The 24,555-nt window shown below is 38.9% G+C and overlaps 1 protein-coding gene across 1 annotated transcript in view; it reads right to left on the reverse strand.

The window, feature by feature from the left end:
- The window catches only part of NUP153 (nucleoporin 153), a gene marked incomplete in the record, with an annotated part of 2,476,866 nt that overhangs the window by 1,869,845 nt on the left and 582,466 nt on the right, over positions 1 to 24,555 (reverse strand). The window contains 1 exon segment of the mRNA XM_044065729.1: positions 11,331 to 11,462. Coding sequence (XP_043921664.1) covers positions 11,331 to 11,462 — 132 coding nt within the window.

Raw genomic sequence — 24,555 nt, forward strand, 5'->3', positions numbered from 1 at the left:
AATTGGCTCTAAATACATCTAAACTGTTCCTGTTAAAATTTACCCAGTGAGTTAAATAGTAAGTACCGCCATAGGGAGTGTATAAAACCACTTCCTAGTACCATCATTTCACATTTGGGCTCAAGTTCTTTCAGATTTGATTTGGGATGTCTGCTCCATCTGGTGCGGCTTTGCTGTAACTTATAGTGTTGTTATTGGGGAGATGTACAATATAGCTGTTATAAAGACTGGCTCAAGTGGCACACATACCCAAGTTATTAATAATTTTTCTATTTTACTATCCTTGGTGCTGTTACAAATAATTGCCACCCTGCAGTTTGGAATATAAATTAGTTAAGCTAATTTCAAAATGTTAGAGTTCTAGAAGATTACCAGTGTCGGAATGACACCTTGTTCTCATACACAAGAGTGGTGAAAAAGAGTGGTGGATAGATATTTTAGCTAGATGAGTGGTTTCTAGAACTCTTTGAACATTTATTGAAGCTGGAGTTAAATGAAAATAAGTCTGACTTATTCTTTACACGCAACAAAGCTCGTAACAATAGACTCCAATATACTCATCAGTACCAGAGACGTGTTATAAGAGACTGACTGTTAATACAGCAATAAGTAATCGAACACATCAAGATGGCGAGTTTTCCTTTAATTCCATTCCCAAACTTTTTTCAAATGCACTGCCTGTCTGTTATTGACAAAAAAAAAATACAGGCAATGCAAATCAACATATATGTGTGTAATGATATGTAGACATGTGTGTGTGCTTGGGTACATATAGATGCGTACATATAAAAGACAGTAACTACGATGTTGAGAATAAAAGTTTATACATAGACACAGTAATATTGTAACTAATTAGATAACTAGGTCTGACTTTGGTAAAAGACTGAAGATCAGCTATGTAGTAACGGAGATTCATTGTGCAGGGCTCAAATGTTCAACTTAATGCTTTAGAAATACAATGACAAATGCTAAAAAGGAAGTTGAAGGGAAATAGGAGAGAATAAATAAAGGGAAAAGGTATATATATATACATATATATATATATATATATATATATATATATATAAACTCTAGACAGTAGTGAAACTTGCTGCAACAGAAGATGTGATATTTAAACTTTATGGAAGTACAGATTCCTCTGTGCCTAACCAGATATATACCTATACATACATTTGTTAGAAAGCAAATTGATGTTTATTAATTAATGTTGCAGTCTTTCCATGGTTATCTAAACTTATTGAGTTTGAGGTAGATAGGAATTGCTTAAGCAGTATCTCCTCCTATAACCATCACCATTTGTAAATGTACAATTTAATTCCATATGTCCTTGCTCATGATTATGCTATTGTAACACTGTTACTAGCTGGTAACAGTAGGGAAATATGGGAAATTACTATATAGGGGAGTATCAATCATATAATACCTCATAGTAGGGGAAATGCTTTAGTAATTCATTACATATAATATCTTCTACTATAAATAAGTGCTGATCTACTCATTTACTGATTCATTCTAGATAACACTGTTATTGTTTATCCATCTTTAAATTACTGGAATTATTTGCGTAATCAGATGCTCTTTGAGCCCTTTAATAGATAATTCTTCTTGTACATGATCATTAGCAACATATTTCTCCGATTCTATAATTATTCATATAGAAGTGAAGATGTGTATGTATATATATATATATATATATATATATATATATATATATATATATATATATATATACTTCAATTGAAGAAATGTTTATTAGCGAAATTTAGTTGCACTGTTTATAATCAAACTGTATATTATACTAATATATTGTTGTTCTCTCATACCAAATATATAGACTTTCATATAACACATGCTCTGCAGCCTCAAGTTGGGCAAACTTATTTCAAAATTTTAGAAGTGATGGTTAATTTGACTGGATATTTTTATTCTGTCAGATTAGGAATGTTCTACATTCCATGTCAGTTAATGGATTTACTGTTTATCAAAATTTTACTTTTAAATGTTTTTTATTTTTTTTAGGCCTCAGACTGCTAAATTATATTTTATATTGGGAATCAGCATCTTGTCATCAAAATATCATCTTTTCAGGAAGGGTACGCACGTTTTAAATATCATGATTGTTTGCTATCACATTTTACTAACACTTTAAACAAAAAAGATGGACTTTACCTTTCTTTCCTTAAAAGTTAATGGTTTAAATAGTCCAGGGAAAAGACGCAATCTATTAAAATACTTGAAATTAAATAAAGCACAAGTAATATTTTTACATGAAACCCATTTCAAAATAAATTATAGCTTTAGCTGGAACCCAAATGAATACCTAAGATTATCTAACTCCTCATACACTAAAAAAAAAACAGAGTTGTTCTAACATTATGGAAGAAAAGCATTATCTCCCCTCAAATCTTATATAATTATGAAGATAAAGGACTTCTGACAATAATAATACAATTTAGAAAGAGAATTTGGACACTGGTCAATGCCTACTGGTTCCCGGGAACTGGAGTAACAATAATAAACAAAACACTTACAACTCATCACTAACAATTCTAAGGGTAGCCTGATTTTAGGGAGCTACTTCAACTGTTTACTAAATGACTCAAACTACTAACAAGAGACCTTTTCGTATTACTCCTATAGGGAAAACTCTCAAAAAATGGGCAGATAACTTACAGCTTATACAGTTTATTTTATCTTAGAAATGATAATTCATTATAATTTTCACACTGTAATTTTAGATACAGGACTCAAACCAGAATTGATAAAATATTTATATCCCAAGACCTAAAAACAAAAATATCACACTTTAGAATAGTCCCGTGCCTTATGTCTGATCACAACGAACTTATTTTTAGTCTTCAAACAGATTTTAAAAAACTCTCTCTCACTAAAAGAATACCAGCTTACATTACTAAATTGAAACAGTTCAAACCTTGGCTTGATACAGGGATAGAAGTTTTCTTAGATACAAATCTAACCAGTGAAATAAATGTAGTAATTCTTTGGGATTCGTTGAAAGCTTATCTATATGGCAAAATTATTGCATGGTTTAAAAATAAAATGAAGAAATGGGAGTCTGAACTATCTAATATACAAAAACAAATTGTATTAATAAAGATAATACTAAAATCACTTCAACACAAGAAAAAGGAAACTGAATCCTTAAACAAGAAATATAATGACATTTTAACTCATAAAACCAACTTGGCCCTAGAAAAATTAAAACTAAATTATTTCTCTGTATCTCCAAAATATATGCGTAATCTAACACAGAGTGAAAAGAAACTCCATTGAAAACAATATTGTAAATGTACTCCATGAAGGGAGAAATAATAAAGTTTCTGATACTAGTGATATCTTAGATGCCTTTAAGTATAAATTTTCGGAACAATACAAAAACAATGACTCTCAACATGAATTCACAGACCACAGTCTAGACTTTCCGGAATTTAAAAGTCTACCAGAGAGTTTGATTGAGATTCAGAAACAAATCTCTCTAGAGGAAATGAATGAAAAAAATGAAAGAAAGCAAAAACAATAAATCACTGTGCATAGATGGTATTATTAATGAAATATATAAGCTTTTACCATACTCCGCTACATCACTCTTACACAAAGCCCTGAATTAATCTTATTTACAAGATATAATTCCACCCTTGTGGACATACTCAATTACTCCCATACTAAAAGAAAATAAAGATTCTCATATGTGTAAATCATATAGGCCAATTTCTCTGATTAATGACTATAAATTGTCTATTCTAGTTAACAGATTTAAGAAATCATTAACACATCTCATCTCAGAAGATCAAACGGGATTTATTTATAATAGACATACTCAATATAATATTCAAAGAATTGTAACTAACATAGATATCTTAAATAGGGATAATCAAGAGGCTCTTGTAATCAACTCTTGATATTGAGAAGGCCTTTGATTCATTAAACTGGAACTATATTTTTAGAATTCTTGAATCATACAAATTCCCTACTCAATTTATTACTTTTATAAAAAAAATGTTTATTATAACAATTTAGCATATGTAAAATTAGGTCCATTTATGTCAGAACCTATCAAAATTACTAAAGGTACCAAACAGGGATGCCCAATGTCTCCGATTTTATTCGCTTTAGCAATAGAATCCCTTTCTTTGGCAATTCAATCTGATCCTAAAATTATAAGCCTAAATATAAATAATATTTTAATTCCAAAATAATGTTATTGGCAGACTATATCTTTCTTACTTTAAACTCTGAAGAATCCTTACAGGAATTAGATTTACTAGTCAAAAAAATTTTACTACATTTCTGGCCTAAATATCAGTAGTTCTAAATCTAACCATATGCTTCTAAATAAAAAAAATCTTAATGAAAATACTAATTTGACTACTAATGAAATAACTGGGAAGCAGATTTCCTCACTGAAGTACCTAGGGATTGACCTATGTGAAAATATTGACCTAACTTTAAACACAAACCATAAAAACATTATAAACACATTACAAATTTTCACAGAGAAATGGAATAAATTACATCTAAAATGTGAAGATATATTACAATTAATTAAAATGATCTTATTGCCAAAAATAAATTACATAGCTCTTTCGATCTCTATATTACCCAGTAAAAATATTTTAAAAGAAATAAACAGAATTTGATTAAAATTTTTATGGTACCCTAAAAAGCATAGGATAGCTCTAACTAATCATATTAGACCATGGGAACTTGCAGGAATACATTTCCCAGATTTAGAATCCTACATTAAAGCCTCTAACCTCAAAACAATATTAAATTGGACAGACCCCAAATATTCTTCAGTTTGGAAATCGTTACATACAAGTATTATCTCAAATGAAAATAAACTAATAAAAAAATTACAATTAACCAAATTAACTAACAAACTTTGGTATGTACTCTGTATCAATATACAATATAATACTATTAAATTTACTAATCTAGATTATTTAAATCATATCTGTAAGACCTTTAGAAGTTTTGTAAATAACAATATTGACATTAAACTATGCAGCCAGCTTCTATTCCTCTTTAAAACTACAAAAAAAATGTTTTCGATAATATTAGCTTAGATACACTCAGCTGCTGGGAAAGAAACAAAAACTGCACCAAAAACATGTACATATATACAACCATATAAACAAAAATATAAATGTAAACTCACACACAACCACCCCTAAATACAGAGGGGAAGGAGGGTACAAAGTAGCTGACAACATGCCTTGTGTAAAAACAGCTGTGGCAAAACCCCCCCTAGACTTAGAGTAGAGAGGGAAGGTGATAATGCCTAGAAAAGTATGCACTGAACTCCAAGTAGCTGCTTCCAGAATATCCTTGTTGAAGTGGCAGTAGCCCTAGTGGAAAGCCTAATCCCAGCTGGAATCTCTCCTTGCATGATGGGAAATACAAAATGCAATGCAAAAGCCAATCACCCTAGAATAGTTTGTTTTTGACACAGCTTGCCCTGAGAACTCAAAGCAAAAGAAACAAATAAATCCTTAGTCCTCTTAAATAAATAATATAAAATTTGTGTGTACATCTAAAGTGTGCAAAATCTTTTCCCCTTTATTCTGGATCTCTGCAAAGCGTAGGCAAATGAATAGTTTTGGTTAAAAGCCACACTAGAAAAATCAAAGGGCTCTACTGCCCCATAAGCCCTGCAACTCAGACACCCTTCTTGCAGAAGTAATAGCCAACAGAAAAGCAATATTCTTGCCCCCTGAAACTGCTTGAACAACAAGGATGCGAAAACAAAGGTGGAATTCAGTAAGATATTGAAGAGCCACACTCAAATTAGGCTCAGAATCTCCAAATTCTTTGCTGTACTCCAAAATGAAAATCTCTTCCATTTGTCCATATACACTTTCCTGTACTAGGTCTTCTAGCTTCCCTGATCACATTTAAAACTTGTTGAGGAAGTTGAGACCTGCTGTGCTTCAATACAGAATATGCCAAGCTGTTTTTACCAGACTCCGTAGTAGTGGGTACCAGTGTTGCGAGGCCACAGAGGTGGAAGCAACATGAAGATTTCTCCAACTCTGAAAAGAAAGCACATCCACTTTCCAAGCTGTGTGATGAAAAACCCCTTTGTGCAATACTGGCAGCTGGTGGTTTAGTGGAGAAGCGAACAGGGTTTCCCATGACACACTCAGTGTCTGAAATACATGAAATCCAGTTTCATCCATCTGCTTAACACATCTGCTAGGAAGGAGTTCTGTGCTCCGAAACCTTGCCCTTGCCTGAGTTAGTTGTTGCAGGCTTTCTCTCCCCATAAAAATCATGCTTGCCTGCATAGAGGATAAGAATGTGTGCCCTGGAGAAGTAACTCCTTGAAAGCCATTAATGCAAACTGGATGCTCCCCCCCCCCAGCTATGGCCCGAGGCATGTCGTTAGAAGATCTGACTCTCCTCTGGTCGGTCAGAGAGTCCCTTGTTTAGTGACATTCCTGAGCCCACCACAAAAATTCCTTTTGATGAACCCTAAATTGAAGAAGGACTGTTTGCAGGTCAGCACGGACTGATGCAGTCTCACACCCAAGCACACATGTCTTGAGAGGGTACTTTTTCTGAGCCCCAGAATCAGGCAGTCGTCCAAGTAAGGCTATCACTGGAGCAGAACCTTTTGAAATACTCTGGCGCAGTAGAGATAAGCCAAGGGCAATGCAGAAGTGATCTTTGCCCAGCAGAGTAGAAGCTGTTTGTAGCGTCAACATCTTGAACTTGGGAATGTCCAGATAAGTGTTGAGGATAGATAAATCCAAAAAATCCTCTCGTCCGTTCCCTTTCTGGTGTAGGAAGGAACAGCGAAAAAAAAATCCTAGGCCCTTCTACAGGAACTGGCTGCTGAATGGCCCTATGTGTGAAGCAACTGAGAAACTTGCTTGTGAGCCTCTTTCTTTGTGTGCTGGCAGCGAAAAAGACAGGTCATTGGTCTGTTTTACGAAAGGACCCTGTTGCCCTAACCTTGAGAGCCCTGCCCCTACCACGAGAGACCTACCCCTAGACTGGGAATCATAAGCAGGATATGTCCACCCCTCTTTAAACACTTTCCACAGGCGATCCAAACAACACATCAGACTGTAAGGAGCATCAACCAGGCATGCCTGCGAAGAACAGAAAGTGGAAGAAGTATACACTTTTCCCACCTATATCCAAAGCCCCCTCCCCTTATATAGGAGGAACAGGATTTTAACCACAGAAGCCTTTACACCAGGACTCAAACAAATATTTATGAGCCGGGCACCCTATAATACACCCTAGCTTATATCAGGCGGTGGCATAGAACCCTAATCATAGTAATTAAATCTTCTGCCATTTTAAGCATATGTTTCTTAGGTACAGAACCGAATGCTAGGAGAAGCCCCCACTGAAGCTGAAGTAGGGGAGGCCCTACCTACCTGGGAAGGGGGGGAAGAACAGTCACCTGAAGCCCCCTCAGCCTGGCCTACCTCAGGCCCTAGACAAGGTATACACAAGGTATGATAAGAACATCAAAAATTACATGCTGGTATCATTGCAAAAAGAACCTAGTTGCACTAGATGCACAAAATTTCAGAGAGTATGATCTACCATCATCAGACTGGCTAGTTCTCAATGGTCTACTTCCATTCACTCGAGATTTGTGCAAAACAATACAGAGTTCTTCCTATAGCTCATCACCCAAATTTATAATTCTTATGCATGAAACACTGCATGGTGAATTTAATTGGAAAAACTTAATCACAAAAATTTATAAAATTATTACTTATAAAACTACTCAATCAGAAATTTTGGGATTTGTTACTAGAGATTGTACATTGTCCCTATCTCCTATGAATAAATCAAACATTTTAACACTCTTAAATTAACCTCTAATTTACAAATATGGAAGATTTTTTTTCCTGGAAATTTTTTCATAGAGGTTTTTACACTCCTAACAAAATTGCTAAATTTAACTCCTCTGAACAGGTGATATGTTGAAGATGCTCCCTAGAATGTAAGGTCGATTGGTCTCGCATCTTTTATGATTGTTCTCACATTAAGACATTTTGGAATGATACTGAAATTTTTCTCCAAGCCATCTTTACTGATTCTTTTATATTATCAAAACCTTTAATTCTTTTGAATGTAAATTAATCTATTGTATTGTATTTACAATTCTAGCAGTGGCCAAAAAGTGTATTACAAGAAGATGGAAGTCATCCTTCATTCCAACCTTACAAAACTTCATGACTCTTTTGGCTGAAGTAGCGTCATGGAAATAAAAGTTAAAGAATCAAGAATATACCCCAGAAAATTGACTAGCAACCCTTGGACAAAAGTTCTCTCTCTTATTCAGTCATTGAATTCAGATATGTCTTCATCTAATTAGTCATATTGAAAGTATGAATGAATGAATGAATACTGTACACTACTTTACAGTTTATCTAACTTATCCCCTTCATTTTCCTTTTTTCCTTTTTTTTTCATTATACACTGTTTGAGGCCTTTGTAAAACTTCTACACAGTTTTATCAATTTGTTGTTCAAATGATTGTTATTGAAAAATCAATAAAAAAAAAAACAAAACAAAAAAAAGTACATTTGCCAATTCCTCACATGTTTATGCAGAGAAGGGTGAAATATGATGGACTTCGTCCATTTCTTTGCCTCTGCCTTCCAGGGTGCTCAACACATCAAAAGCCTGAAGGTCACAGAAATTCCCCATTAAGGGAAGTGTTAAGCAGTTCAGCCTTATTTTCTGTTAATCATGGAGTGCAATGCCAAAGATGCCAACTTTACATACTATTCCCGTTGCAGCAGCTCTAGAGGCTGCATCTGTCACATCATAGGTGCAGTTAAAGCTGTACATCCCCAATTGCAAAGACATCTGAATAAGTTGGGTTAAAATGCCTCAAGACTCCTGTGTCCAAATCTAGCTCTATCACTTGTTTAAGCATGTGTTCATAGAACCTAAGGATTATGAGCATGGCAAATTCAATGCTCTTAAGGACAGGGTGGCCAAGGTACAGGATTCCTTGCCATACCTGCTCATCAATCTGTATCACAGTGGGTACAGTGGAAATGCAATAGACTCCAGAAATAAGCTACATGGGTTTGAAACCTACAGGCACAAACTACAGTATGTCAGCTGGAGCAGAGGCTTACAGCTACAAGCCATTAGCAAGCTACTTCCTGAGATACAAACTCTGCTCCTCTCAGCTTTCACTTGCTTATTATGTGACCTTGAGCAAGCCAATTAATCAGACAGTGCTGGGGACCAGATGGGAATACAGATTAGGCTTCTTAATGATCTCCTGGATTGACTGCTTGCCTAGTATTTATTTATACACTTAAAATGGAGTCTCCTTGTCATTTGGCAGGGTAACATACTTAGGAGCTTAGTTCATTTGGCTACTTCTAGTGACAAGCTATCCAGATCTACCCACTGGGTTTTTGTATAAAATCTAGAGACACACTTACGGGCTTACAGGCTGTATGCCCGGTTCTTGTAATTTGCTTTGAAGATGTCCAGCAGGGCCTTTCTGTACAGGGACTACTGCCAGTGGTTTAGAAATGTTTTTCTCGGTAGCTTCAGAGACCAATCCTTTTAGTATCTGAAACCTCTGAGGGTTGTCAGTGAAAAGTCCCTCACAAGGACTAATGCTATCGCCAAAAGAAATGATTGCCCACTGAGCAGTCTTGTACTAACATATCCTCACCATCATTATTCAAAATGCAGTGGGGAGGGCATCAACAAATGATCTATGTTGCCATTTGCCTCCTCCTAGGCAGCACCTGCTATGACTTTTTTTTAATTTATTTTTTTAACAAGAAAACAGGTGCTGTAACCCAGCAATTATCACACGGCAATCAAAAGAAGTGGACAGCTAAACTTGACCCAAATACCAGCCCTGAGGAAGGGTCAAAATCCAAGACCCATCAAAAAATGGTCTGGGGACGCCCAACAGAAAAAGTAGGCAAGGAATCTTGCTGAGGGCTTCTAGATTCAAACCTAGGGAGTTCCATGCAGAGAGAATACTTAAGAGAGTAATGTGCATGGATGAGGTCCACATTAATCTCAGTCCAGACAACTGAGACATGCGACCCTGATGGCTTCCTGAGGGGCTTCGTCAGTGGTCAATGACTCTTCTGGCACTGGACCCAAGGGTATAAGCTCCTTTTCGGTAATGGTGTCCTTGGTTTGTGAAGGTCCTAAGACATACATTTGACTCGAGCATGGATGACTTGACTTTTGTGAAGCATCTGAGCACCTATTAAACACGACAAATTGTGGATAAAAGTAGTAAGTTTCTTGTGAATTAAATGCACAAGCACAGTGCTTCTTATGTTTGCAATCCTGGACCAAATGTCTTTACAAATGCCACAAAAGCCAATGCTGCAGTCAAGGCAGACTGAAGACACAAAGATCATGTTAATGTTTGCACTGCATCTGCCTCTTACATACACATTTTGCCTTCTCGACTGGCATCCCTAGACCTTTAAATGGGTATGTCATGACAGCAGAAGCTAGTAAAGGAAGACTACCCAAAAAATCTATACTAGCAATACCGTAATAAAGCAATGAAAATCATCCAAGAGGTACTACTCTGCTCTTCCACGCCAGTCCTGGCCCTACAATGAACCATGCAGGAAAAAAGAACCGAAGAAGGCTGAATGCACATCTTCCTTTATACCACACTTTGGAGATGATTGGGGTGGAAGAGGGTGGGAGACATGGTTGGTAAAAGGGTGAGGGGAGGATCTCTGAAACTCTGTCCCACTCATAGGACTCCACCTTCAACAGACATCATTAAAGTGCTGACTGAAGCAGTGGCTTGCCTGATTCATCATCTAGAGATGGTTCTACTATGTTACCTGACAACCGAATGTTTACTTTGTAAGTCTGTAAGGCGAAAAGGCAGGTTTTTCTATTAATAGTAAACACACAACACAGGCATTTTACTGCAACAGAGATCTAGGCAGGTACAATACAAAAGACTAGCAAACTATTGTTGAGCAAGGTAGGGAAATACTGTCAAGACATAAATGAGGAGGGAATTGTACATCAAGATATTCCACAGGCTAAACATGGAAACCAGAGGGGTAAAGCAGAGAATGCTGACAGGGGTTGGTGAAAGGGGATATGGGTTTAAAAAAAATAAGACCGCTACAAAGGACACTCATAATACAGTAATCTGTCACTCATGTAAAGACAATGCTAACTGTTTTTACTTTGCTATGCGGCATTACAAAAACAAGCCCCTGCAATCCAATCTGCAAAAACATTTAACAATGAAAACAGGCTTAATGATTTAACTTGAGATGTAAACTTTACTATTCATAAATGGTACCCACCTTTTCAGACACTGGTTTTGTAAAAGTAGGAGCTGATGATGCAGATGATGGAGTTGCACCAAAGGAAAATGATGGTAAAGAAGCAGCACTAATGGGTAGAGCAACTCTGGGAAGATCAGGGACCTCGACAAGCTAGAGAGAGTGCAGCAATCCATTATACTCCCTTCGTGGTAAAGAAAAACTGATGACTGAGGCTAAATACTATACTACTAAACAAAAGTAGTGGATAAAAGCAGATTACAGACATTTATGGCTAAAATTTATTACATTAAATCACTCCAGATATGTCAATTGAAGAATAAATGTCAATGCATCGTATTCATGATTGAACAGTTGTGTAACAGTGCTAAGATTTAGTGCATTATATTAACAAAAAACATTAAAAGAAAATCTGGAAATACAATCTAAAATCTTAAGAATTCAAGTCACAGTCTGCAAATTAAGGCAGACAATTTCAAATCCTAAAAGTCTACAAAACGGCATCTTTATCACTATCCTGCACTGCTTTTCAGATTAACTTAAAACATAAAGTCAATACATTCAAAGTATGAGGATTTATTAAAAATAAATTATACAAATCAAAAAGTACAAAACTGATGCTTCAATCCATTACAACATTTCGACTTCAGATAGAAGAAAAGTACAGTTGTGTACACTTACCACAAATGTAGATGTTCTAGTGTATTCACTGTTGCAGTCATCACACTTGGGTTATCCTGCCAGGGGTAGCCCTCAGTCGGTCCGAATACCAGAGACTTAGTACTTCTGCGTCGGTTGCTGTCGCTTTAGGACTGACGTCAGGTCGTCAGAGGTATAAAAACAGGCAGCCGAAGCCATTATATCAGTTTTTCTTGCCCCAAATGTCAGGAGCCCCCAAATAGGGAGCTAAGCTATGTTGGAGAAAACACCACCAGTAAAAAGTAAATACCAATAGCCCTGTAAGGAGTGAGGACGAGAGAGAGAGAGACAAGGGGGCTGGAGGATGGGAAACCAGGACTGCAACAGTGAATACACTCGAACCTCTACATTTATGGTAAGTGTATACAAATGTACTATGTTTTTCGTGTTTCACTGTTGCAGTCATCACACTTGGGTTGATTCCCAAAGCTGAGGAAGGGTGGAGCAGTCAAGAAGTATTGGGGCTGGCTAGCAGGCCTTGTACGCTTGCTGACTTGGCTTGCAGAATGTATAAGCTCCTGTAATTCTTTATTTTCTGCACAGTCAGGGAAGGTAGATCATTTTTGGTCAATAAGTTCCATAATATGTTGCTCCTACTTCAGCATGTGTAACTGACAATTTAATGCTCTAATGGCAAGAGTTGCAGAGGTGTATACTTTTTTACCACATCTGTCTAAAGCTCGGGAATCCCTGTCCGAGGGGGTGGGATTCTTAGCTGTAGTTGCTTTTATTCCTTTAGGTCCTTGGGAGATGTCCTCTGGGTCAGCACTAGGATTTTTGAAAAGAAATTTGAGAGAGTCAGGGACTCTGTAGTACATATCATGTTTCCTGGTAGCAGGGGGCAAAGTATCAGGAGTTAGACTGGATTCCATAAAGACATCATCCACAACATCCAGAACAGGAGGGATAGCTAAGGGTCTGTGCTGTGGTAAATCTAAAAATTTCCTGAGTATCTTTTTGGACTGAGGTTAATCCTGGCATTCCCAATGGAAATGCTCTCTCAAAGTATGTAGGGTTTCACCAAAAGAAAAATCCTCTGCAGGGGAGGCAGGAGGAATGGATTCCTCTGCATCTGAATCCTCATAGGCAGATAAGGGAATGTCTTCATAATCAGAAACCTCAGATTCGTCGAACTATTGGTCAGATAAAGCTGCTGGGGACAAGTCTTTCTTTTTAGCAGGGGAAAGCTGGCTTCCCCTAATCAGCATGATAAGGTCTTCCGCCATTTTAGGCATCTGTGAATGTGGCAAGAAAGCAGCTGCTCGAGTTAGGATCGTTTTTTAGGTGTAGCTCGTACTCTTGGCCTTAGAAACTCGGTGGTTTTAGAAAGAACTGAAGACGTGAAAGTCATCGTTGGTTTGTGTCGAATATTGGTAGTGTGAAGAACTTCCTCAAAAACCGGTACCTGCACAAGCGACTCCGGACCAATCTAAGGTAGAGAAATCCGCAGGTTCCATAGTCAAAGAAGAGTCTCATGGCATACCGGACTTCGAATGGGTCTCGGTACTGGCCTGCAAATCCATCGAAGTGGGCATTAGGGGCTGCAAATGCATTTCACTGAGTACAAGCAAATTAGCGACTAGCTTAACAGAAGCATCGTCGGCAATTTTGGACCTGTGCCGTCTGTTTCTGTCTTTATCCTTACATTTTTTTCAGAAGATCGACAGTCGGATGGCTTACCGAAGACATTTCGGAATACGGAGATCGAGAACAAAAGTATTTAGCTACAATAAGGGCACGACAACGAACAGTTCGGGCATTGAACAAAGCACAAAAGTGGCAGTGAGGTACGTCGTGGTCTGGGCCTAAACAGGTGACGCAGCAAGAATAGAAATCTCGGTGTGGTACTTGCTTTCCACAGATGAGACAATTGTTAACTGTTTCTGACATTCGTTAGAACAAGAAAAAAGGATCCCCAATGGGGTACTTAGCTTTAGAAGACTTCAACTTAAATTTCGGAAACAAAAACTGAGACAGCGGCCAACCGGCACTCATGCGAACTGCTTCTGCTTTGGGCTCCTCAGCAAGAAAGACTGATGTAATGGCGTTTGGCTGCCTGTTTTTATACCTCTGATGACCCGACGTCAATCCTGAAGCGGCAGCAACCGACGCAGAAATACTAAGCCTCTGGTATTCGGGCCGACTGAGGGCTACCCTGGCAGGATAACCCAAGTGTGATGACTGCAACAGTGAAACACTAAGATCATCAAATATAACAGTGAAACTACATGACAGCAGTAAATAACCACTAGCTCTCAAGATATTTTTGGGGGAAGGGGGCAACCTCCCTTGCGCTCCAGTGTCTGTGGGAAGGAGGCACCCCTCACGCCCTTGTTACTTGTATAAAGTAATTGCAAGGCTGACACAGTTTGACGAAAAGGGAATATTCAAAGGACAGGAATCTCAGACTTGGTATAGGAGTTCCTCATTTTCACACATTCAAGTCTTACTACTCTGGGACTCGCACATAAGAGTACTGAAATTTCTAAGTTACCAAAGAATGGAAATCTCAATGCATTTCTCACATACAAGTAAACAGCTGCAGAGTCCAGAGTTCCATTTTTAGTTGCGCTTATTTTCTCTTTTTTCCCCGGACTGCAGTCTAGTTGTGTTCATTTTATCTTTTCAATAATATAGAAACACAGTTAAAAGCATTTGCCCAGGACTGCTCTTCACAGTTACATTCAACCTAACAATATATATCTACGCAATTTGTCATCTCTTCTTTTTCAAACTTTATGCAAATCCACTCTATTTTTATCTCGCTCCTATACTAGTGCTCTGGCAAAAGCTGTTCTATCCCAAATTGTAAATAGTGTACAGTTCATTTGACTCTCTATCTGCCAGCCTATTTCAATTCTTCTCCCTTACAAGTCAGTCGTATTATATTCAATTACTACTAAACAATATTGCCTCTCCTTTGTTTTTTTCTTGTTATAATACTTCTGCTTTTCACTACACCAATAACAACTTTGTCCTTTATTTGCTTGTATGTATGACTGGTTCTGTGTTGAGTGTGATTTTGATTATTGTTCTTTTTATTGTAATTTACTAGTCTGTTAATGGAGCTTTTCTCCTCGGGCCTCTGCTGAAAATGGACAATGTATCCAGCCAGACTAGCCCGGTTAACAAATGTAAAATAAATAAAATAAAATAAAAAATTCTTTTCTTACCATAAAAGCTGATCTATGAAAACAACTCTCATTCACAGTCCCAAGGCTGGTGTTATCCCATACACTAAAAAGCATTTTGCATCTTTTTCCAAGTTCACATGCTCAGGGATGGATGTAAGCATGTGACAATGCATTCTGTGATGCCACACACTCACTACTTGAGCAGCTCATCCTCCGCCCCCTGCTCACCACTTCATCAGTAGCAAACACTTTCCTGCAACTCAAGAATGATGTAGTAAATCCTCCAAATGAGGACAGCAGAATCAAAGGATTCCAAGAGCCACCTCCACCTGAAGAAACACCAATGTACAAGGAGACGGGAAGATATTTTTTTAGACAGTTATTAAATCACATTTTCAAGTTGTATCACAGGTATACATAAATAAATTGAAAAGTACAACAGTTTCCCTTGTTATTGCCATGCAGTACAAGTTTTTTTTTTAAACAATTTTCATTCACTGCAACATTAACTTCATAAATTCTGCCTTCCCTTTAATCTCATTCCTCCTTCTCCAGAATATTATTCTGCATATATTTTGTTTCCACAAATACATATATGAATTTTGCTCATTCCTTTTTCTAAAAATTCTACCACCACCATCACTTTTAACACATTTACAATATTCAATACTTCAGTTACAGTTGGTTAAGATTTTGAATTCCATTTTCTAGGAATTGCTTTTTGCCCCTACAGCCAACAGTGTTAAACTTAAGGCCTTACTTTGTCAAGGCAATTCAGATTGTATATCCTAGGTAAAAAAGAATCACTTCCTTATATAAAACCAACTGCCCCCCCCCACTTGCATCAAAGTACTTTGTAGGGAATTTTTAAAAATCATTCAACATGACATTCAAAAGCAACACACACACATTAACAACTGCCTTTCTCTTCTCCATCACACTTCAAACTTTTGTCATCTACCCACCAAAACAAAATCCTCTGAAGTCTATTTGAGGTACTGAAATACAGATGTAAACACTTCCATGCAGAAATCCTGAATTTTCTAGACCCTGGTACTTACTTGAAAGCCTTATAAAATTCTTTCCATTGTTTCTTTTAAATTGCCTTTCCATTCTCTTTTCAGATTCTTTTCTAACCTCCTCTAATTTATTCTTCAGTTATCATGCAGTGTTTTACAACAGACGCTTTTGTTCTACACTCAACTAGAACTCTAACAGAGCTGGTCTTTCACTTAGCACTCTCCCTGTCCCTTTCTCTCTGCCTACATTACCCATCCCTGATAGGAAAGGCAGTATTTAAACTTGTAAATCAAAGTTCTACTTAGCTTCAGCCCACTCTGTTATATTTCTTCTCAAGTTATTTGCTCCCAATACAGGAGTTCCTTTGCTAATTTCCCCAGGGAAGGGTATTCTTGACTTATCCAAGAATGTGTCTGTTGTACTTAATACAAGGAATTTCTCCATGATGAGACAATGGTTCTAAAACGGTAAAACCATATGGGAAGGACTCAGAATTATTCTTGCATACTCTGGAACCACTGAACCCTTTAGGTTACTTTAACAGATAAACCACATCTTTGCAAAAGCAAAGTTGTCTTTAACAGAGAGAAAGATAAGCAACTCAACTGTCTGAGAACAAATACTAACTGGTATCCAGACTGACAGTGAACTATAGTACTTTCCAAATGTCTCAAAACTAGAAGAGTCAAACGTATATCTGCACTTTTAAACCCACAGCTGTTGCATTCACCAAAGACAGCCAATCATAACAATACTAATATGCCAACACAACACTAACAAGTACAGTATTACTACTGTTGAATGATCAGCACTTCTGGTGCCCATTACTAATTAGAGGCAACTAAAACTAAAACTTGGAAATCAGTTTAACAGGCAACAAGGTGCTAACACCAAGTTAACAACTGTACCCACACTAACAAATCTGCGTACTAGTCACTTAAACTTAACATATAACAGTGTAAAACTCTTTCCTCAAATGAAATTTGAGGGCAATGATTACATTTCCTATAAAAATGAACACAACTGAAAATTAAACCCAACCAATCAACTAACTCAGAATTTTAACTTTGTAATTACTAGTTTTACTCTGTCTTTACACCAATTTCTTTTTATTTATTCACAGATTTTCACATCAATTTATTTATTCTTGCCAAGTGGCTTTCAGTATTATCCAATTCATTTACTGATACAACCACAGCTTTATGTATAAGGATTGACATTCCACCTCAGTGCGTTTTCTTGCCTGCAATGGGTATTAAGAAGACCAATAATCCCCTACACTTTCAGTAATATATAGTGCTTTCTCAGATTCTCAAAGAAAAGAAAATTGCTTTCTGGTCAGTTGTACTCTTTGCCTTAAAATTTCAGAGAGCAAGTTTTGCAGTTCTTTACAACTAATCAAACTTGCAAGTGACCAAAAGTACAATGCCACAAGCTAAATTACCATAACAGTAGATGTTCAAATGATCACGGTTATAGTAGCCTTAGCTACATGGGTTGTATACTGCACAGGATACAACAGCTGTCCAGGTTCCAAAGATTCAAGGGCACCTTCCATGTGCCCAATCAGCTTAAGCAGAGTGATTAAAATGAGTGGTTTGGGCACCAAGCCAACAGACTAGATGGCTAAAACCCTGAAAAGCACAATGCTAAGAAAATAAAAACACAAAGCCTCACTCCAGCAGCAAAAAAGTACAGTTGTGTACATTTACCATAAACGTAGATGTTAGAGTGTATTCATTGTTGCAGTCATCAAATTTGGGTTATCTGCTTGCAGAAGTCCTCAGTCGGCCTGATTATCTAAGTCTTGGGTCCTGTGTCGGTTGCGGTCTCACTTTCCACGACATCAGGTAGTCAGGGATATAAAGCATGCAGTCGATGCCATTACATCAGTTTTTCTTGCACCAGATGTCAGGTGCCCCCCTAATTGGAAGCAATTAAATATATATGCAAGGTTATACCTCCCAACAAAAAAGCAAATACACCAAAAAGCTTTAAGCATAGTAAAAAGGAATAGAGGTATAGCCAAAATAAGTCAGGGGGATGGAGGGAGGTTAACCAGGACTGCAACAGTGAATACACTCGAACATCTACATTTATGGTAAGTGTACATAACTGTACTATGTTCTTCAAGTTTCACTGTTGCAGTCATCACATTTGGGTAGATTTCCAAAGCTAAGGATGGAAGGAAGAATTTAGATAGCATTAGGACCAGCTATGAGGCCCTGCAAGAATGCAGAGGCAAAACCAGCACTGGATTTACAGAAAATTGGCAAATGGTAATGCTTGGTGAAAGTATGTACAGAACTCCAGGTTGCAGCTTCTAGGATGTCCCTGGTAGGGACACCTCAGAGGAAAGCTGCAGAGGTACATGCAACCCAGGTTGAATGTGGTCTTACCCCCTGTGGGATAGGTTTTCCATGGCGCTTATAGCAGAAATGAATGCAATGGCCTATCCATTTAGAAATGGGTTGCTTTGAAATGGCCTTCCCCTCTGCCCCTGCAGCAAATGCCACAAGCAGCTGTTCAGATTTCTGGAGAGGTTTAGTCCTGTACAAGTAACATTTAAGTTGTCTGTGCACATCTAAGGAGTGCAGCATCCATTCCCCTTTGTTCTCTGGATTAGAAAAGAAGGTTGGCAAATGAATGGACTGATTAAGAGCCACACAGGATACTACCTTGGGCATGAAGGAGGGATTGGTCCTAAGGGACACCCTGTCCGCATGAAAGATGATGAAAGGCTCCACTGCCATAAGGGCCTGTAATTCAGACACCCTTCTTGCTGACGTGATGGCTAAAAGGAAGGCTGTTTTCCAAGAAAGGAATTTTAACTCTGCCCTTGCAGCTGGCCCAAAAACAGGTAGAGTGCGTTTTTCCAATACAAAGTTAAGGTCCCAGGCTGGAGATGAGGCTCTCCTGGGTGGTCTTAAGTTTTTGGCCCCTCTGAGGAACTGCTTGAAGTGGATGAGAGAAGAGGGGTGGTTCTGTGTTGTAATGAGCTGAAATGGCTGAGGCATGAATTTTGATAGAGGAAAGGAAAGGCCCTTGTGAAGCATCTCAGTTAAGTATTGAAGAATCTGAGGTAAATTGGGAGCGGCTGTGCACATCCCCTGAGCTTGGTTCCAGGAACAGAATATTTTCCATTTTTCAGCATAAGATTTTCTAGTACTAGGCCTCTTGCCTCCAGAATGACATCCAACACTTGTTTACTGAGGGATGGTAGCACAGAGATCAGGTAATAAGCCAGGCTGCCATGTTCAGGGTTTAAAGCGGAGGGTGCAGAATCTGGCCCTTCTGCTGGGACAGCAGGGTAGGGGGTCTGAGGCAGGTGCCATGGTGGCAGCAGTGACACACTGTGCAAAATGGGGTACCAGTGTTGCCGTGGCCAGTCTGACGCAATCAGTTTCATCCTTGGTTTGTCCTGTTTGATCTTTAGTAGTACCTTGGAGAGGAGAGGCAGAGGAAAGGCATAAACTAATAGATTTTTCCAGGTGAAGGACAGGGCATCCATTTTCCAAGCTTGGTTGTGGGGAGTCCTTGTGCAGAATTTGTCCAATTGGTAGATCTGGGGGAGGCAAACAAGTCTATGTCTGGGCTCCCCCATTTGTTTATCAACATGTTGAATGTCTTTGGTTCCAGTTTTTACTAGTGTGGGTCCATGAGATTTCTGTTTAGTTCGTCTACCACTGTATTTAACTTTCCTGGCAGGAATTGAGCCTGTAGGTGCACTTGGTAAATCAAGGCTGTGTTCCACAAAGCCATGGTAGTCTGCAGAGAGGGTATGAGGGGGTGTCCCCTGCTTGTTTATGTACCACATAAGTGGTGTTGTCCGTCTTTACAATTAATGGTCCTGGAAGAATGTGGTCCTTGAATGCTGTCAGAGCATTCTGTACAGCTAACATTTCTTTATGATTGATATACAAGAGCATTTGACTTGAGTTCCATTTGCCCTGAATGCACTTACCTGCCAAGTGAGCTCCCCCATGCATAGTCTGATGCTTCTGTTAGGGTTTGGGCGGCAGAGGGGGTAGAGTGAATGGCAGTCCCTTGTTTTGGTTACAGGCCTCTGCCCACCAAAGGAGCTCTAACTGTAGGTAAGGGATGATATGAATCATTGCTTTCTAGATCCTGAGCATGTTGACACCATAGGCGTTTTAGATACCATTGTAGTTTCCTCAAATGCAGTCTTACATATGGAATAAGGAGAATGCAGGAGGCCATGAACCCCAAGGCTTGCAGTATTTGTCTTGAAGACAGCAGGGTTTTTGTGCCCATTAGTCTGAAGTAAGCTGTCAAATGAACTTGTTTCTCTGGCATGAGGAAAGCCATCTGGGAAGTTCTATTCAAGCTTGCTTCCAGGAATACAATTTGTTGACAGGGTAAGAGATGCAATTTCTTTTCATTTATGGCATACCCCAGACAAGTTGGCACCTTTTGTACAAACGCCAGATGATTCAAAAGTATGTCCTGGCTTTCTGCCTGAATTAGACAATCGTCCCGGTATGGGCATATTTGAATACTTCTTTGCCTGCAAAATGCAATGACTGGAGCTAGGCACTTTGTGAATACCCTGGGTGCAATAGATAAGCCAAAGGGCAGTGCAGAGAACTGATGGTGCATGTAGCCTGCTTTGAAGCATAGGTATCTTCAAGATTCCCTGATTGGGATGTGCAGGTAGGCCTTCCTTTAAATCCAGTGTTGCCAACCAGGCTTCCTTGTCTAGCATAGGAAGCAACTAAAGAGTTAGCATCTTGAATTTTGGGATCACCAAAAAGGTGATGAGGAAAGAGATCCAGGATAGGATGCCAAGTGTTGAGTAGAAACCTTGTCCCCTTTCGTCTTCTGGGACAATCTGAATAGCCCTTATACTTGAGAGAGTACTTGCTTTTGAACCTCTGCCCACAGATTTGGGGGTAGACCTGGCCAACTGTTTGGGGTTGGTAAAGTGTGGAAGTGGAATCTGTATCCTTGGGAAACTATACTTAAAACCCATTTGTCCTAGGTCAGGTCAACCCCCTCCCCTCAGCCTCCTCTCTCCCCCCGACCCATAAATTTAAAATTAATTTTAATTTAATTTTAATTTTTTTTTTTGTGTTGTTTACGTTACTTTTTTTGCTGTTCTGCATGCTCCAACTTTTTTTTTTCATACCCGTCATTCCCGCTATGCGGTATGCAAAAACCCCGTCTGTCGCTTTTTAATAGTTCTGATGCTTCCCCTGATCTTTTCCATTATAGAAGAACATAGCCTTATTCTCTCTCTCTCTGGGTTATGACATGATGCATGCTTTGCTTGTGTGTCAGCCCTGCAAAGGCTTGTTACTGTAGCATGCATATTGCTTATGTTTACTGCCCACAGTCTAACAACAAAGGCACTCTGTACCTAACTTTTCCCTCCTGAGTCATCTCAGCTCTGCCCCTCCCCCCCCCCCACCTCCCTCCAAACACACAGAGCTTGCATTTGATTTTGCCTTTGGCCTGCAGTGCTCTCAGCAGTGTGAGTGGTGGAGTGGTGTTAAAGTTAAATGAAAAAAACGGATCTCTCTTTCTTTTGAATGCATTTGGCTAGTAGGCAGCAGATGTGAGCCTTTCATAGTCTGTTTGTTAAGGTGCAATACAGCTCTCCATGTGTCTGCTATGTTTTGTCAGTACAGTGGGCATATGTTTTCCTGAAAACAAAAAAAAACAAAATTTTCATAGGGTTGTGGAATAAAGTAAAGGGCCACCCACCTGGGAGCAATGCGTGGGGTGCAATTGGGGCATGATTCTGCATTTGCATTCAGTCTGGTCCCCTGTGTGGGTGCGCATTAGTCATTCAGTGTTTTCATTTAGTGTTTCCTCTTTTTTTTCAACATGAAATTGAGTGAGAGCCACATCATCAGTGAATAATAGGGCACCAGCACCAGGCTAGCTACAGTGCTGACCTTTTTCAGAATAACTGATTCTGAACTAGGGTTATAATTTGTCCCTCCCAGCATGTCCTATTTATTTCAGTGCTGAGGTTCAATACTCAGGGCAGGTTATCATCTGGCCTACACATGCTCAGAGGAGAGCCCTTTATGTCTCTTTTTTCATGTCAGGAGGTAGTGCGTCTCAGGTCATTCACACCAGCATGACAATGACTGGAGTCATATTTGTACTGCCTTGCAGTGACCAGAAGCTAGTGTGTTGTGTATGGGATCCAGCGCGACAGGCTGCTCTCCGTGTGACCCTCCTGTTTCAGCCTGGTGAGCGGGGACGCCAGTGTGCCTGATGATTGTTGCCGCGTTGTTTTGTTTAGGGTAGCGGTTGTAAAATCTGTAGTCTAGTGAAAACTTTACTAAGATGTTAGATTTAACTATTTATTAATTTATTTATATTTATTAATTTTTTTATTGTTAATAGCCCAGCATAGTTGTGTTTTTTTTTTTTTTTTTTTTTTCAACTTCAGTTTTTTTTTTTTTTTTTTGGTCCTCACTTTGCGCGCCCCCCCAGACCATTTTGTTGACTCTCACGCGCCCTTTGTCCTAGGTAATGAGTTCCCAGTTTTTTGCCTACAGAGCAATCTTTCCCCCTAAAGGAGCAGTCAGTTGAAAAGGGCTTGGAAGTTTTAAAGTTAAGTCATTGAGACAGTTTACCATTGGGAGGAGTCTTACTACTACCTGATTTGGAAGTGGGAGCCCCTCACTGCTTAATCCAGTGCGTACCTTGGGACTGAAGGCTGGGTGTTCTGGGTTTGGACTAAGGAGGCCTGGAAAAGGCAGGAAAGGACTAACTCTTAGAAGGCCAATGCCTACTAAATATTGGAGGCTGTACTTGCAGGAAATCTAGCAGTTTGCATAGATTTAGCTTTTTCCTCCATCTTTTTAAGTACTTCTGCTTTGTTGCCAAACAGGTGGTCCTGGTTTAAGGGAGCATCCAGCAATTTAGCTTTAACATGATTTGGCAAAGATTGCTCCTTAAGCGAGCATGCCTTCGAAGCACAGACCCAGTGACAGCAGCCCTGCAAGATGCCTCTAATGAATCAAAACCAGATTGCAAAGTATGTTTTCCAACTTGTTCAGCAGAATGTATTAAATCCTGTAAATCCTTATTTTCAACACAGTCAGGAATCATCATCACTTTCTGTTTAAGCAATCCAGTAATATGCTGCTGATACTTTAACATATGAAACTGGCAGTTTAAAGCCCTAATGGCCAAAGTTGCAGAAGTGTATACCTTCTTACCCCATCTATCCAGCGCCCTGGAATCACTATCAGAGGGGGAAGGATTTTCAGCAGTAGTAGCCTTAATGCCCTTGGGTCCCTGTGAAATGGTCTCAGGATCCGCAGTAGGATTTTTAAAAAGGAACTTGAGAGTCAGGAACCCTGTAATATCTATCTGGTTTTCTGGGAGCAGGAGGTAGGGAGTCAGGGGCCAAGCTAGATTACGAAAAGGCATCAACAATGTCCAGTACAGGGGGGGATAACTAAAGGCCTGTGTTGGGGCAGGAGTAAGAAATCTCAAAGCTTCTTTTTACAATTAGAGTAATCCTGGCTCTCCTAGCGAAAATGCTCCCTAAGAGTATGCAAAGTTTCACCAAAAGAGAAATCCTCTGGAGGGGAAGCAGAGTTCTCTGCAACAGAATCCTCATAGGTAGACAGGGGTAAATCCTGGTCATCAGAGGAAAAGTACATTTGTGTACACTTACCATAAATGTAGATGTTCCGAGTGTATTCACTGTTGCAGTCATTACATTTGGGTTAATCTGCTGGCAGATTGCCCTCAGTCGGCCTGATTAACAAAGTCTTGGGCCCTGCATCTTTTGCGGTCCCTTCTTCCATGACGTCAGGGTATAAAACCTGCAGCTGATGCCATTACATCAGTTTTTCTTGTCCCAGATGTCAGGTGCCCCCAAATGGGGAGCAATATATATATATATATATATATATAGATATATATATATATATATATATATATATATATATATATATATATATATATATATATATATATATATATATACATATATACACACACATATATATATATGGGTTCACTTTGTAACATCGAAATACTGAAATGTCGAATTTCAGTATCTCGAAGCTATAAAGTTGAATGTTTGAAATAGCGAACGTTCATAATCGCGAATTTCACATATGTCGAATATATGTCAAATTCGCGGTTATGAAGTTGCGCTACGTAATGTTCGGGTTTGTATTTTGGTTGTGCGCGGTGCAGTGTGTGGATGTAGGTGCTATGTCAGTTGAGTGTTTTGTAAGGGTTTTGAGTGGGAGTTAGTGTGTGTGTGAGGGATTGGAGAATGTGCGTGTGTGAGTGAGCTTTTGTGTTGTGTTTGTGCGATCTCAGAGTTAGTATATATAAGTAGGGGGGGTGTGGGGGGTGCAGCAACCCACATGGGGGGTGCAGGTGGGCTT

Source organism: Protopterus annectens, chromosome 3.part0 (assembly GCF_019279795.1).
Source record: "Protopterus annectens isolate FY-2018-M chromosome 3.part0, PAN1.0, whole genome shotgun sequence".
Lineage (NCBI taxonomy): Eukaryota > Metazoa > Chordata > Ceratodontiformes > Protopteridae > Protopterus > Protopterus annectens.